This window comes from Miscanthus floridulus, chromosome 3 (assembly GCF_019320115.1).
Source record: "Miscanthus floridulus cultivar M001 chromosome 3, ASM1932011v1, whole genome shotgun sequence".
NCBI lineage: Eukaryota > Viridiplantae > Streptophyta > Magnoliopsida > Poales > Poaceae > Miscanthus > Miscanthus floridulus.
This window is the reverse complement of record NC_089582.1, coordinates 39240040-39257120: the sequence shown is the minus strand read 5'-3', so window position 1 is coordinate 39257120 and position 17081 is coordinate 39240040. Positions and strand designations below refer to the sequence as shown.

Sequence of the window (17081 nt, the reverse complement as noted above, 5' to 3'; positions counted from 1 at the left end):
TGAGTCCGAAGGACACGAGTAGGTCTCTGGTGAAAGCTCTAGTTTGCTTTTGGTTAATTAATGAAACCCTAAGTGCTAACCTAGTTTATCAAAGTGATTATGAGATAGGTAGCGCTACTCCAAGTGATGAAGCAATGGCGAAGATCATGACGATGGTGATGGCATGGTGATGATAAAATGCTTAAACTTGGAAAAGAAGAAAGAGAAAAATAAAAGGCTCAAGGCAAAGGTATAAATGATAGGAGCCATTTTGTTTTTGTGATCAAGACACTTAGTGAGTGTGATCACATTTAGGATCGATAGCCGTACTATTAAGAGGGGTGAAACTCGTATTGAAATACACTTATCAAAGTGCCACTAGATGCTCTAACTCATTGCATATGCATTTAAGATCTAGTGGAATGCTAACACCCTTGAAAATGTTTGTGAAAATATGCTAACACATGTGCACAAGGTGATACACTTGGTGGTTGGCACATTTGATCAAGGGAGGTGAAGTAGAGTGCGGACAGTCCGACGGTGCCACCAGCGCCCTAGACAGAAAAGACAGAGGTCGCTGGAAGTGACCGGACGCTGGCCTCGGTTGGACTGGCGCGTCCGGATAGGTGTAACAGCAAAGACGCTGGCGTCGGTCAAATGACCGAACGCTAAGTCGCACTACGACCGGACGCTGGTAGGGTGCGTCCGGTCAGTGCTGACGTACACTGACATGAGGCGCACAGAGGAGACGTTGTGTGACCAGACGCTGGGTGAGTCCGGTCAGGCATGACCGGACGCGTTCGGTCGTGAAATGTCGTGTTTGGAAGCTTACTGGAAATGATCGGATGCTGAGATCCAGCGTCCGGTCACTTTCTAACTAGCGCGTCCGGTCATCTCTTGACTGTTGAAATTGAGCGATCGGCATTTGAAGCCGATGACACGTGGCACACATTGCACGACCGGACGCTGAGGTCCAGCGTCCGGTCAATATGACCGGAGTGTCCGGTCGGCCCGTGTTTAGTGCAGTGAGGAGCCCAACGGCTCTATTTCGTGGGGGCTTTTATTTAAGCCCCATGGCCGGCTCAAGCTCACTCTCTTGACCATTTGCATTCCCATAGCAACCTTGTGAGCTTAGCCAAAGCCCTCCCACTCATCTCTATAATTGATCCATCATCATTGTGAGATTGGGAGAGAATCCAAGTGCATTGCTTGAGTGATTGCATCTATAGGCACTTGGTATTCGTGTTTTGCTGCGGATTTCGCTTGTTGCTCTTGGTGGTTGCCACCACCTAGACGGCTTGGTGCAGCGGTGGAGGATTGGCACGAGTTGGTGATTGTTCGTGGCCATCTCCGGTGATTGTGAGGGGATTTGTACCTTCCCCGGTGGAGCGTCGAAAGGTAACTCTAGTGGATTGCTTATGTCATTGAGTTACCTCACTTGTGGGTAGATTCTTGCGGTGTCCAATCATGTGGACGAGGTTTGTGCAACACCTCTTAGCCGCCGAACCACTAAGTGTTGGTCGACACATTGGGGACATAGCATGTTGGCAAGCACGTGAACCTCGGGAGAAAATCGATTATCTCTTGCCATTTGGTATTCTCTCGGTGATTTATTTCATATTCATCTTGTGATTGGTTCATCCCTCTATATGGCGGTATAATCATCCTACTCACTCTTTTATATTCTTGCAAACTAAGTGTGGCAAGCACTTTAGTGTAATTAGAATTGAGAGCTTGCTTTGTTATTTAAGTTCATCTGGTGGAGCTCTTTAGTGTAGCAAGATTGAGAGCTCTTAGTGAGTAGTATCATAGCAAGTTGTGTGTCTAGTAATCATTGCAACTAGAATTATTAGATAGGTGGCTTGCAACCCTTGTAGAGCTAGAGCAAGTTTGCATTTCGCTATTTGTCTTACTAATCAAATTGCTCTAGTTGATTTATAGAATTTTAAATAGGCTATTCACCCCCCCCTCTAGCCATATTAGGACCTTTCAAGTGGTATCAGAGCCATAGTCACCGTTTGATTAAAGGCTTAACAACCTCGGTGTCAAATTATGGCTTAAGTTGTGTTCAACCATGTGGGGGGCAAACCACCATTCTTTGATGGCACATGCTATGATTATTGGAAGAGAAAGATAAGGATGTATCTTGGTTCAATCAATGATCAAGTATGGGAAGTGACCGAGAATGACTATGCTATCATTGATCCCGATGATCCCACCAACCAAGATAAGATCAACAAGCAATGCAATACAATGGCTCTCAACACCATATACAATGCCATTGATTCCAAGGTGTTTGAGCAAATCAAGGATTGTGAAAGAGCAAATGAGGTGTGGAAGAGATTGGAGGAAACATATGAGGGCACACCGGCGGTGAAGAGTGCCAAGTTGTATATCCTCAAGGATAAATTGACAAGCTTCAAGATAAAGGAAGATGAGAGCATTCCGGAGATGTTCCATCGTTTGCAAGTGATTGTCAATGATTTGAAGGCATTGGGAGAGAAGATCAAGGATGATGATGTCTCTCATTGGTTCTTGATGTGCCTACCTCCAAGATTTGAGATGTTGAGATTGCTCATCATAAGAGGAGGATTGAAGGAGGTTACCCCCAACCAAGTACTAGGTGATGTCATGACCCAAGAGACATACCATGTGGAAAGGGAGGGGGATGACAAGGATGACAAGAAGGAAGAAGAAGACAAGAAGAAGAGTATAGCATTCAAGGCTAGCTCATCATCATCCAAGAACAAGGGCAAGTCCAAGAAAGAATCAAGTGATGATGATGATCTTAGTGATATTGATGATGAAGCTATGTCCCTCTTTGTCCGCAAGATGGGAAAATTCATAAAGAAGAAGGGCTATGGTGCAAGAAAGAGAAGAGATCACACCAAAAGCAAAGAATATGTGAGAAGATGCTATAATTGCAAGAGCCTTGATCATGTTGTAGAAAATTGTCCCTACAATAGTCATAATGATGAAGATGAGAAGAAGAAGCACAAGAAAGATAAGAATGAAAAGAAGGAGAAGAAGGAGAAGAGAATGACCTTCCAAAAGAAGCAGAAGGGTGGAGGCTATGTAGTCACTTAGGATAGTGATGGTTCCTCGGATGGTGATAGCTCTAGTGATGATGACAAGAAATCTATCAAGAGAGCACTAGCAAGCATCGCCATCAACAAGAAGCTCTCCATCTTCGACACTCCATCGACATGTCTCATGGCAAAGCCTACCAAGGTAAAATATGATGAGAGTGATGATGATGAATGTGAAAGTGACTCTTGTAGGAATGATAATGATGATGATGATGAGGATGAGTAGTACACCAAGGAGGAGCTCTTGGACATGTGTGAGCAAGTGCACGCTTGTAATAAGATGAAGAGAAAGGAGTGCAAAGAATTATGCAAGAAAGTCAAATTTCTTGAGCAATCCTTTGATAAGCTCAATGCTACTCATGAGAGGCTAATGGAAGCCCATGAGAAGCTTGGCAAAGCTCACTCTAAGCTTAAAAAGGCTCACTCCTCTCTCATTGAGCAAGTCAAAGTGGAGGAAGCCAAGAAGGAGCAAGTGATCATATCATGTGATGTAGGACTAACATGTGATCTTATTGATGAATCTAATTTTATTGCTCCCACTAACACTTCTTGTAGTACTACCACTTCTACTTCACCTTTGAATGATGGTCTCACTTGTGAAACCTCACTAATGGTGGAAAATAAGACCCTTAAGAAGGAGGTGAATGAGCTCACTCGTGCCTTAGGCAATGCCTATGGTGGAGAAGCCCGCTTGCTAAAGTGCTTAGGTAGCCAAAGGTTTTCTCTCAACAAAGAGGGATTAGGCTATACCCCCAAAAAAGGCAAGGTGGCCTTTGTCACTCCCAAAGTTAGCTTTGTGAAGGGCAATGACCGGTTTTGCAATAGATGCAAGCAAGTTGGGCATATAGAGCAATATTGTAAGATTAACAAGAACAAGCTACCTAATATATCCTCAATTAAATTTGATTCTTGTTACATGCTTTTTAAGAGTGCCAATGGTGTGAAGGCCAAGTTCATTGGTACACCAATTGTGTGCCCAAAGAAGAAGGCCATTTGGGTACCAAAGACCTTGGTAACTAACCTACAAGGACTCAAGCAAGTTTGGGTACCTCAAAAGATTTGATCTTCTTTTGTAGGTCAATTATAAAGCTAGAGGAAGGCATTGGGTGCTTGATAGTGGGTGCACACAACACATGACCAGTGATCCTAGAATGTTCAATTCAATCAATGAAAACAAGAGCAATGAGATTGATAGTATCACATTTGGTGATAATGGCAAAGGCAAGGTCAAAGGGCTTGGTAAGATTACAATATCCAATGATTTGAGCATCTCCAATGTGCTACTAGTAGAGAGCTCGAACTTCAACCTATTGTCGGTAGCTCAATTGTGTGATCTTGATTTTAAGTGCATATTTGGTGTGGATGATGTAGAGATTATAAGTGTAGATGGCTCTAATTTGATATTCAAAGGATTTAGATATGAGAATCTATACTTAGTTGATTTCAATGCTAGAGAAGCTCAATTGATAACATGTTTGATCACTAAGTCTAGCATGGGTTGGTTATGGCATAGAAGGCTTGGTCATGTTGGAATAAAATAATTGAACAAGTCGATTAAGCATGACTTAGTTAGAGGCTTGAAAGATGTCACATTTGAGAAGGATAAGCTATGTAGTGCATGTTAAGCCGGAAAGCAAGTTGGTAACATACATCCTAAGAAGAGCATGATGAGCACATCTAAGATATTTGAGTTGATACACATGGACTTGTTTGGACCAACCACATACACTAGCATTGGTGGAAACAAATATGGATTTGTGATTGTGGATAATTTCACTAGATACACATAGGTATTCTTTCTAGTGGACAAGAGTGATGTGTTTGCAACATTTAAATCATTTGTCAAAGGCATTCACAATGAGTTTGAAACAACCATCAAGAAAGTAAGAAGTGACAATGGTAGTGAGTTCAAGAACACAAGAATTGATGAATTGTGTGATGAATTTGGAATTAGACATCAATTCTCGACCAAGTACACTCCTCAATCAAATGGCTTAGTTAAAAGGAAGAATAGAACTTTGATTGATATGGCAAGATCAATGTTGAGTGAGTACAATGTGAGTCATTCATTTTGGGCCGAAGCAATCAACACAGCTTGCTATTATAGAAACCAACTCTATTGTCATCCCATGATGGAGAAGACATCTTATGAGCTTTTGAATGGAAGAAAGCCCAACATAGCATACTTTTAGGTTTTTAGTTGTAAATGCTACATATTGAAGAAAGGCACTAGATTGAGCAATTTTGAAAAGAAATGTGATGAAGGTTTCTTGCTTGGTTACTCCACTACTAGCAAGGCTTATAGTGTTTGGAATTTGGCTAGTGGTACTCTTGAGGAGGTTCATGATGTGGAGTTTGATGAAACAAATGGTTCCCAAAAGGAAGATGAGAATCTAGATGATGTGAAAGGCACTCAATTGATAAAGGCAATGAGAAACATGGACATTGGTGAGTTAAGGCCTAGAGAGGTGATTGATATTGAAGATGACAAGAATCAAGTGCTCTCTAACTCAAATGTGCAAGCTAGTGGTTCTCATGATCAAATCCAAGCAAGCACTAGTGATGGCAATGGGCAAGATCAACAAGTGGCTAGTTCATCATCTCAACCAAGTGATCAATCAAATGCTAGCAATCAAGTGCAAGTGCTTCAACCAACCAATATTACAAGAGATCATCCATTGGACACTATCATTGGTGACATTTCAAGAGGTGTTCAAACTAGATCAAGATTGACTTCATTTTGTGAGCATTTCTCATTTGTGTCATCCATTGAACCTAAGAAGATAGATGAAGCTTTGAGGGATGTTGATTGGGTCAATGCTATACATGAAGAGCTAAACAACTTCACAAAAAACCAAGTATGGGATTTAGTTGAGAGGCCTAAGGATCATAATGTGATTGGAACCAAGTGGGTCTTTCGGAACAAGCAAGATCAAGATGGGATAGTAATAAGGAACAAAGCAAGATTAATGTCTCAAGGTTACACTCAAGTTGAAGGTCTTGACTTTGGAGAAACATATGCCCCGGTTGCAAGATTGGAAGCAATTAGAATCTTGCTAGCTTATGCTTGTGCTCACAACATCAAGTTGTACCAAATGGATGTGAAAAGTGCATTTCTCAATGGGTACATCAATGAGCTTGTGTATGTTGAGCAACCTCCCGGTTTTGAAGATGAAAAGAAACCCAACCATGTTTACAAGTTGAGAAAGGCTTTGTATGGATTGAAACAAGCACCAAGAGCATGGTATGAGAGATTGAGGGATTTCCTACTCTCTAAGGGATTCAAGATTTGAAAGGTTGACACCACTCTCTTCACCAAGAAGCTTGGAAATGACTTGTTTATAATGCAAATCTATGTTGATGATATTATTTTTGGGTCAACAAATCAAGAATTTTGTGAGAAATTTGGAAAAATGATGGCTAGTGAGTTTGAGATGTCCATGATTGGAGAGCTTAGTTACTTTCTTGGTCTTCAAATCAAGCAAATGAAGAATGGCACATTTGTGAGTTAAGGCAAGCATATCAAGGACATGCTCAAGAAGTTTGAATTGGATGATGCTAAAGCTATTAGTACACCAATGGGGACAAGTGGAAGCTTGGATAGAGATGCTAGTGGCAACATGGTAGATCAAAAGATGTATCGGTCTATGATTGGAAGCCTACTTTATGTGACCGCATCAAGGCCGGATGTGATGTTTAGTGTATGCATGTGTGCTAGATTCCAAGCCTCACCAAAAGAAAGTCATTTGAAAGCAACAAAGAGAATATTGAGGTACTTGAAGCATACACAAAATGTTGGATTGTGGTATCCCAAAGGAGCAAGATTTGAGTTGATTGGATATTCGGACTCCGATTATGCGGAATGCAAAGTTGAGAGAAAGAGCACATCGGGCACATGTCAACTATTGAGAAGATCACTTGTGTCTTGGTCATCAAAGAAACAAAATAGTGTAGCACTTTCAACCGCCGAAGCGGAGTACATTTCGACCGGAAGTTGTTGTGCTCAATTACTTTGGATGAAGGCTCTTTGAGTGATTTTGGAATCAAGTTCAAGCAAGTGCCATTGCTATGTGATAATGAAAGTGTCGTAAAGCTCACCAACAACCCGGTTCAACACTCAAGAACAAAGCATATAGATGTCTGTCATCACTTCATAAGAGATCACCAACAAAAAGGGGATATTTGCATTGAGAGTGTGGGCACCGAAGATCAACTTGCCGATATCTTCACCAAGCCACTTGATGAGAAGAGGTTTTGCAAGCTAAGGAATGAATTGAACATACTTGACTTCTCCAATATGTGTTGATGCACCCCCAATTATATGACATGCCTCTCCTTCGAGCAATCCTAGGTAAAAGTTGATTGGCATGGCATACATCCTTGCTAAGGACATGATTAGTGCATCTAGACATATTTCACATTTGAATAGGCTCATTCATGAAAATCAAATGAATTTGATGCTTGTATGGTACCACTATTGCTTGTATGTTTGAAATGATCTAGTGGTAGCATATGACATGTTTGTGGGCTTGTAAACCTAGTGTTTGATCTAGAAAATAAGCTATAAGTGTTTAACTCAACATGGTATAAGATAACCCTTATTTGGAGGTGTGAAGAAGCTTGTCCTTGGATCAAACCGAGTTAAACATCTTTTGCAAGTAATCTAGATTGAACCAAATTGGGAAAATAACCCTCATTTCACATGATTTCACCCTAACCTATCTATAATTTGAGCTCACCTTTTGTGCTAATTGTTGACAAAGGGGGAGAGAAACAAAGATACGAGTGATAGGGGAGTATTTTATTTAACATAGGGGGAGAGATATGATAAAGAAAAGGGATCAATTAAATTTTTTTGAGCACACAAGTAGGGGGAGCAAGCTCATGAACTTATATGTTGCATTTGAATGGGCATTTCACATATTTGCTTGCATGTCACAAGTCTTTAATTTCAATATCCATGCTTGTGTGGTGTATGCTAGTTGTAGGTTTAAATGTTGAAATGAAAAACTAGCATGCATAGGCTAAAGTAACTAGACCTATGTTCATTCTATGGAAACTAGACTCTTGCTTGTAATATTGATCTCATGAGGTATTCTAGTTTTTATGTATGTCTAGTTACTAATGGTGCTAAGGATGGTATATTGGTGCACTCCGATTGGTATCACGCTTCAAAGGTCCATCTCTTATACCTTAGCATCATATGGTAGAAATTGTCTCCTATATTTCCTATCTAAGCATATATGCAAGCTACAATCCAAACTCTTAGCACATATGTAGGGGGAGCAATTGCTACCATTTGGAGTTCATAAAACTTGTCCATATTCTTTTACACATGGTAAATAGGCTTGGACAAGCAACATGGATTCAATTAAATTATAATTCATATCTTTGTGAAAGGGTTGTCATCAATTACCAAAAAGGGGGAGATTGAAAGCTCTAGTTTAGTTTTGGTTAATTGATGAAACTCTAAGTGCTAACCTAGTTTATCAAAGTGATTATGAGATAGGTAGCGCTACTCCAAGTGATGAAGCAATGGCGAAGATCATGACGATGGTGATGGCATGGTGATGATAAAATGCTTAAACTTGGAAAAGAAGAAAGAGAAAAACAAAAGGCTCAAGGCAAATGTATAAATGATAGGAGCCATTTTGTTTTTGTGATCAAGACACTTAGTGAGTGTGATCACATTTAGGATCGATAGCCATACTATTAAGAGGGGTGAAACTCGTATTGAAATACACTTATCAAAGTGCCACTAGATGCTCTAACTCATTGTATATGCATTTAGGATCTAATGGAATGCTAACACCCTTGAAAATGTTTGTGAAAATATGCTAACACATGTGCACAAGGTGATACACTTGGTGGTTGGCACATTTGATCAAGGGTGGTGAAGTTTGGGTGCAAAGGTAAGAAACTCCACCGGCGCCCTAGACAGAAAAGACAGAGGTCGCTGGAAGTGACCGGACGCTGGCCTCGGTTGGACCAGCGCGTCCGGATAGGTGTAACAACGAAGACGCTGGCGTCGGTCAAATGACCGAACGCTGAGTCGCACTACGACCGGACGCTGGCAGGGTGCGCCCGGTTAGTGCTGACGTACGCTGATATGAGGCGCACAGAGGAGACGTTGTGTGACCAGACGCTGGGTGAGTTTGGTCAGGCATGACCGGACGCATTCGGTCGTGAAATGTCGTGTTTGGAAGCTTACTAGAAACGATCGGATGCTGAGATCCAACGTCCGGTCACTTTCTAACTGGCGCGTCTGGTCATCTCTTGACCGTTGAAATCGGGCGATCGGCATTTGAAGCCGATGACACGTGGCACACATTGCACGATCGAACGCTGAGGTCTAGCGTCCGGTCGGCCCATGTTCAGTGCAGTGAGGAGCCCAACGGCTCTATTTCGTGGGGGCTTCTATTTAAGCCCCATGTCCGGCTCAAGCTCACTCTCTTGACCATTTGCATTCCCATAGCAACCTTGTGAGCTTAGCCAAAGCCCTCCCACTCATCTCCATAATTGATCCATCATCATTGTGAGATTGGGAGAGAATCCAAGTGCATTGCTTGAGTGATTGCATCTATAGGCACTTGGTATTCGTGTTTTGCTATGGATTTCGCTTGTTGCTCTTGGTGGTTGCCACCACCTAGACGGCTTGGTGCAGCGGTGGAGGATTGGCACGAGTTGGTGATTGTTCGTGGCCATCTCCGGTGATTGTGAGGGGATTTGTACCTTCTCCGACGAAGCGCCGAAAGGTAACTCTAGTGGATTGCTCATGTCATTGAGTTACCTCACTTGTGGGTAGGTTCTTGCGGTGTCCAATCGTGTGGACGAGGTTTGTGCAACACCTCTTAGCCGCCGAACCACCAAGTATTGGTCGACACATTGGGGACATAGCGTGTTGGCAAGCACGTGAACCTCGGAAGAAAATCGATTATCTCTTGCCATTTGGTATTCTCTCGGTGATTTATTTCATATTCGTCTTGTGATTGGTTCATCCCTCTACACGACGGTATAATCATCCTACTCACTTTTTTATATTCTTGCAAACTAAGTGTGGCAAGTTCTTTAGTGTAATTAGAATTGAGAGCTTGCTTTGTTATTTAAGTTCATCTGGTGGAGCTCTTTAGTGTAGCAAGATTGAGAGCACTTAGTGAGTAGTATCATAGCAAGTTGTGTGTCTAGTAATCATTACAACTAGAATTATTGGATAGGTGGCTTACAACCCTCGTAGAGCTAGATCAAGTTTTTATTTCGCTATTTGTCTTACTAATCAAATTGCTCTAGTTGATTTGTAGAATTTTAAATAGGCTATTCACCCCCCCTCTAGCCATATTAGGACCTTTCAAGTGGTATCAGAGCCGTGGTCACCGTTTGATTAAAGGCTTAACAACCTCGGTGTCAAATTATGGCTCAAGTTATGTTCAACCATGTGGGGGGGGCAAACTACCGTTCTTTGATGGCACATGCTATGATTATTGGAAGAGAAAGATAAGGATGTATCTTGGTTCAATCAATGATCAAGTATGGGAAGTGATCGGACGCTGGCCTCGGTTGGACCGGTACGTCCAAACAGGTGTAACAGCGAAGACGCTGGCGTCGGTCAAATGACCGGACGCTGAGTCGCACTGCGACCGGACACTGGCAGGGTGCGTTTGGTCAGTGCTGATGTACACTGACATGAGGCGCACAGAGGAGATGTTGTGTGACCGGACACTGGGTGAGTCCGGTCAGGCATGACCGGACACATCCGGTCGTGAAATGTCGCGTTTAGAACCTTACTGGAAACGACCGGATGCTGAGATCCAGTGTCCGATCACTTTCTAACTGACGCGTCCGGTCATCTCTTGACCGTTGAAATCGGGCGATCGGCATTTGAAGCCGATGACACGTGGCGCACATCACACGACCAGACGCTGAGGTCCAGCGTCCGGTCGGCCCGTGTTCAGTGCAGTGAGGAGCCCAATGGCTCTATTTCATGTGGGCTTCTATTTAAGCCCCATGGCCAGCTCAAGCTCACTCTCTTGGCCATTTGCATTGACATAGCAACCTTGTGAGCTTAGCCAAAGCCCTCCCACTCATCTCCATCATTGATCCATCATCATTGTGAGATTGGAAGAGAATCCAAGTGCATTGCTTGAGTGATTGCATCTATAGGCACTTGGTATTCATGTTTTGCTACGGATTTCGCTTGTTGCTCTTGGTGGTTGCCACCACCTAGATGGCTTGGTGCAGCGGTGGAGGATTGGCACGAGTTGGTGATTATTCGTGGCCATCTCCGGTGATTGTGAGGGGATTTGTACCTTCCCCGGCGGAGCACTGAAAGGTAACTCTAGTGGATTGCTCGCGTCATTGAGTTACCTCACTTGTGGGTAGGTTCTTGCGGTGTCTAATCGTGTGGACGAGGTTTGTGCAACACCTCTTAGCCGTCGAACCACCAAGTGTTGGTTGACACAACGAGGACGTAGCGTATTGGCAAGCACGTGAACCTCGGGAGAAAATCGATTGTCTCTTGCCATTTGGTATTCTCTCGGTGATTGATTTCATATTCATCTTGTGATTGGTTCATCCCTCTACACGACGGTATAATCACCCTACTCACTCTTTTATATTCTTGCAAATTAAGTGTGGCAAGCTCTTTAGTGTAATTAGAATTGAGAGCTTGCTTTGTTATTTAAGTTCATCTAGTGGAGCTCTTTAGTGTAGCAAGACTGAGAGCTCTTAGTGAGTAGTATCATAGCAAGTTGTGTGTCTAGTAATCATTGCAACTAGAATTGTTGGATAGGTGGCTTGCAACCCTCGTAGAGCTAGAGCAAGTTTGCATTTCGCTATTTGTCTTACTAATCAAATTGCTCTAGTTGATTTGTGGAATTTTAAATAGGCTATTCACCCCCCTTTAGCCATATTAGGACCTTTCACCTAGACTCGAGGCTGCCCAGCCCACGGCCCTAACGCAAGCCGCCTCGCCATCGCGCGCTGCCGCCATCGGCGGCCTGCCCTTGCCAGCACCTGTCGCTCCTCCCTCCTCCCCCGCACCCCTCGTGCCACGCGCACCTGAACCTAAACCCCATTGCGGCGATGTCGAAGGACGCGATGCTGTGCACAAGCCCTAGCCGCCGCCAGCCTGTCCTCGCCCACACCCGCTGTTGCCCATCGCGAATTCCCCAAAGTGATGATGTATAAGTAGGTGTCTTTCGAACATGGAAGTCTTTAGGCGTCGGACTCATTCCAAGTTGAGGGAAATAATTTTTGCTGTCAGTTCATGTTGTAACGGGTAAGCTTCAGCCTCTAATTTAATAGCCTGAAAAAAACAGTGCAATCACTTTATTTTTACTGATGGTCCACCAAATCATTATCAGTAACATTGGACATAACTAAAAGTACACAAGCTGGTAATGCAGTATGGGTAAGTACACAAGCTGGTAAGGCCTCATTTCGATGTTGCCGAATTCACCTTAATCCACATGTATTAGGGAGGAATTTAAGGAGTGTTCGGCAGGCTGGTTGAATAAGCAAAAATATTGTTCCAGCTGGATTGTTGTGAGAGAAAAATACTGCTCTGGCTGAAAGACACTGTTCATGTGAACAGTGCCCACGTGAGTGGGCTGGCCAGCCCCAGCCGCGGCAACCAGCCAGCCGAACGAGCCCTTAGTTGAAATTCCACTCCAACACATGTGGATTGATGCGAATCTCAATCCAAATAAAGTCTTACCAAGGCGGTCGATGCGTCCGTCTTTTTAGGACGAAGGTATAGTAGCAAAAACTGCCCATTGGGGGACAATCCTGTACTAGTAAAAACTAATATTTATCTCCATAAAAAAGAATAATATTCATAATAGCAAATAAGTATTAATAGAAAATTCATGTAATATATTGTCATGGTATAAATTCATTGGGGGGGGGCATAAATATTCGTGCTAAACTTAAGTCAGACGTCACAGGAGCACGTCTAGTCGAGTCCAACGCTACAGTGTCGGGTCGCATGCAATGCAAGGCCGGGAAAATGGTCGTGGGACGTCCCTTTCGTAGTCCGTCAAGGGATATTTTGATCCCAATCCGCACAAGCAGGGCGGTTTATGGCACCTGTACAGCAGCGCCTCCCTGTCACCTTGCCGGCTACAAAGACGAACACAGAGCAACAACTCATCAGACGATCGGTTACCAAACGGCCACTGTTGGGTGGGCTCTGCTGGATAGCTCGAGCGACGGCCTTCACGGCGGCTTGACGACCCTGAAATGGAAAAACTGCAGTGGATCCTGGGAGGTCCGGCACCCTCCCAAACGCCCAAACCACGCACTGTTGCAGCATCCGTCCGTCTCTGCGATCTCCCGTCGGTTTTGATTAACATGCATGGCCACGAAAATCGCATCTTATTTTTACTTGAAAAAAGAAGAAGTGATTGAATCGCCAAGTCTATTTCGGATTTCCGGTGATGTTTTTAAGCCAAAAAAAAAAGTTATGTGTGTATATCACACCTTATTAGTTTGATGAACAGCCATCTTTTTGTGTGTGCAAATGTTTGCAAAGCGACGCTTCTTAATTAAGCCTCCTTTGGCACAGCTCATCTAAAACGGTTTCACCGGTGAAGCCAAAGCTGGTGAAACCAGAAAAACTGGCTTTTTTCGGCTTCTAGTTCATTTTAATCCCGACTTACAAAACGACTTCACGCTATAGTGCCTCGATTTGCACAAAATAGATGAAGTCGAAGCCGACATAAGCCGTGCCAAAGAGGCCCTTACTATCAGTAGAATCCATCCATCCATCAGGCGGCTTGTCACTCGGCATACGACAGAGGCAAATAAGCAACGAATCAGCACTCGACGGCCGCCATCGATCCACGCACGTCACTACCAGTGCACCCGGCCGAGACCGATGCCTCCACGGCACCACCCGTCAAGGCCGTGCCGCCGGTGCCCGCGTGGGGCGTGGCAACCCATAGGCGACAGCCGCGTCCGGCCGGTCCGCCCGCAACCAACTCCCGGGTCCCGCGCGCGCGCTAGCTCTCTACCTCACCTGCCGTCATGACGCCGCGCCGCGCGCCCATATGCAAACGCCGCGCAGGCTCTGCCGCACCGGCACCGGCGCGCTCACACCGCCACACCCCCTCTATATATTCCGCTCCCCGCCCGCCTCTAGCTACAGCCATAAGCCATCCCGGCCAGCCGCAGCAGCAGCCCAAGCAAGCGCCCAACCCCAACCCACCCCGTGCAACTTCGTTCCTCTGCCATATATCTCCAGCGGCAGCGCGCCATGGATTCGAGGAGGAGGGCCATGGCTGTGTCCGCCGTGATGGTTGCGGTGGCGATGCTGATGATGTCGGCGGGGGTGGGCGGCGACTTCGCGGCGGACCAGGCGGAGTGCTCGGACACGCTGGTGGGGCTGGCGACGTGCCTGACGTACGTGCAGGAGCAGGCGACGGCGTCGGCGCCGACGCCCGACTGCTGCGCGGGGCTCAAGACGGTGCTGCAGAGCAGCCGCAAGTGCCTGTGCGTGCTGATCGAGGACCGTGACAACCCCAACCTGGGGCTCAAGCTCAACGTCACCAAGGCGCTCGGCCTCCCCGCCGTCTGCAACGCGCCCGCCAACATCTCCGACTGCCCCAGTACGTAATTTATTCACTGTTTCCTCTGTTCCAAATTATAGACGTCTGAGCTTTTCTAGGTTCATTCATGACTTTTTTGTAATAACAAAATTCTCTTCTTCTTAATAAAATACGGGGTACGAACCCGGTCCTGAAAAATTATTACAAGTGGATAGTTTACATGTGAAAATTGAAAGATAGGGTAATAAATGCATTAAGTGGAAGATGTTGTAACAGTCATTGGAGGAGACGATGCGACACTTAGTGCAGTATGATAGTACATGAATAGTTTATATGTGGAGGAGCTCGTTGGGCTGTTCCTCACGAAATTACTGTTCACGTTCTCCCAGAACAGTGTTTTTCTTTCACAATAATCAGCCGGAACAGTATTTTTCAGTCCTGCCAAACAGGCCCGAGATTAAAAGTTATTAGAATTTGGTTTTTATATATATATATAGAGATAACTTCACCTCAACTTTGTTAATTTTGCTAAGCCGAATACTACTAGGCCATACATAGATACAGTTGAAACATATGCATGCGGCCGTGTACGTCCATGTGTCAACCTAAGAAAATCGCCATTATTTTCTAGGAAAATAGGAGTAGAGAAATACAAATTGGTGTAAATTGACCTTTTCTGCATTTACTGGTCCCGTTCGCTTCGCTGAAAAAACAAACTGAAACACTGGTTGTTAGAGAAAAATACCATTCTAGCTGAAAAAATAAGTTAAAAAGTACAAATTACCAGAGAAGCGAATAGGGCCACTGCGTACTGGATCAGGGCAAAGCCCGACAGATCCTTTCCAGACGTGACGGCAGTTGTAGGCACCTGCCGGGCGTCACCTCGTACGACGAACGAGGAACACAACGCCGTGTCACGACAAAATCCTAAGGACATCAACATGTCACATGAATTCCGTGTCCCGTAGGAAACAGAAACCGTAGTATCTCGGGACCGACCCGGATTGTCTCGTGTGCAGTCTGCCGGAGCCCAAGAGAGGGACAGACGAGACGACTGTGGGAGAACGGAGAAGGCTCCAAACGCGCGGGGCTTCCTTGCGGGCGCACGGCAGTCGGCAGGCCACCCCGTGATCGGCGCCGGTTCGGTGTCACGCGTGGTGGTATCATTATGCGCCTGATCAGTGATCATTCTGGCCGGCCTGCCTGACACTCTGACAGGGACAAGTGTGGACTCCTGCCGATCCACACTCCACACTCGAGAGAGAGGGAAAGAAAGGAGAGACAAATCGAAGCAACAAGTCGGCAACAAAATGGCCAATTTCCACCACCCACCCCCCCCCCCCCCCCCCCCCCCCCCCCCCCCCCCAAACAAAATGCACCTATGACCTAGCAGTGGCCTTTAGCTAGCTCGTTAGGCACGCCATTCCTCACTCAAAAAAAACGTGGGAATAAATTAAACACACTGGTTCATACCGTGCTATGTTTTTCCTCGGATGCTATGCTGCAACCTGCAACTGACATGGGTTTTTGTTTTGTGGCGACGACGACACGGCAGGGCTGCTGAACCTGCCGCCGGGCTCCAAGGACGCGCAGGTGTTCGAGCAGTACGCGAAGCAGGCAGCGGCACAGGGCAGCACACCCAGTAAGTTCCACCAACCTACCCTTTTCACACCCAGTAGTGCTCTTGCTGCGTGTCTGTTCTTTAAATCGTGATTTCAAGGGCCGTCGACTCGTGGCGAGCATCTTCTGGACCTCACTTTGCACCTTTGTTTTCGACTGCAATTGCAATCATCATCATCATTGGCTTTATTTATCTGACGCTGTCTAACGCACGCCTAACCGTGGTGCCCTCCAGGTGGCGGCGGCAGCGCGGCGCCCGCGACCGCGCAGAAGAACGGAGCGGCGGCAGGTCCCGCCAAGCGGTGGTTGGGAGTGGGAAGCAGGGTCGGTGATGGCGGCGCACGCGCGGTGGCGCTCGCACTCTTCGCCCCGCTCGCCGTGCCTTTCCTGATTCTGCTCGGATAGAGACAGAGAAGATTACGCGGCCCGCCGGAATCGATCCCGGCGGTTTAGTTGCCGACTTGTGGTGTCCTCGGGTGCGTGCGTGCGTGCGTGCTTGGTGCTGTAATTTTCGTATTATTATGAGGAAAGAAGATATAACTTTGAATGAAAAAAGAGTGTCTTTGTGCAATTTTCTTTTCTATAACTTTAGTATAAAGAAATGTTTGTGCTACAGCTATGCAATACTCAAGACCTACCTAAACGATCCCCTTTGGCCTTTTGTGACAGGGTTGGGATTGGTGGCCATAGAGGAGGAGCCATTCTCACACACCGCCTCCTCATCCTTCATCGCTTGTGTCGCCGCGTGATCGGTGACAAATGAAGAAGTTCATTGCTGGCTAGCAGCGGTGCGAATGGCAGGGGCGGTAGCAGTGTGCTTGGGTTTCAATGGAGGTCGTGCGAAACCTTA

The 17081-nt window shown here is 45.4% G+C and overlaps 1 protein-coding gene across 1 annotated transcript; it reads left to right on the top strand.

The window, feature by feature from the left end:
- Positions 1-14073: 14073 nt before the first annotated feature.
- On the top strand, positions 14074-16874 carry LOC136545503 (non-specific lipid transfer protein GPI-anchored 14-like). Its single transcript, XM_066537519.1, has 3 exons — positions 14074-14671; positions 16167-16253; positions 16467-16874. Exons 1-3 carry the CDS (start codon positions 14320-14322, stop codon positions 16634-16636), a joined length of 609 nt encoding a protein of 202 aa, XP_066393616.1. The 5' UTR covers positions 14074-14319; the 3' UTR covers positions 16637-16874.
- Positions 16875-17081: the final 207 nt, after the last annotated feature.

Coding starts and splice junctions, on each gene's coding strand:
- LOC136545503 (XM_066537519.1), top strand. CDS start 14,320: ATGGATTCGAGGAGGAGGGCCATGGCTGTGTCCGCCGTGATGGTTGCG. Junction 14,672..16,166: donor CAACATCTCCGACTGCCCCA/GTACGTAATTTA, acceptor ACGACACGGCAG/GGCTGCTGAACCTGCCGCCG. Junction 16,254..16,466: donor GGCACAGGGCAGCACACCCA/GTAAGTTCCACC, acceptor GGTGCCCTCCAG/GTGGCGGCGGCAGCGCGGCG.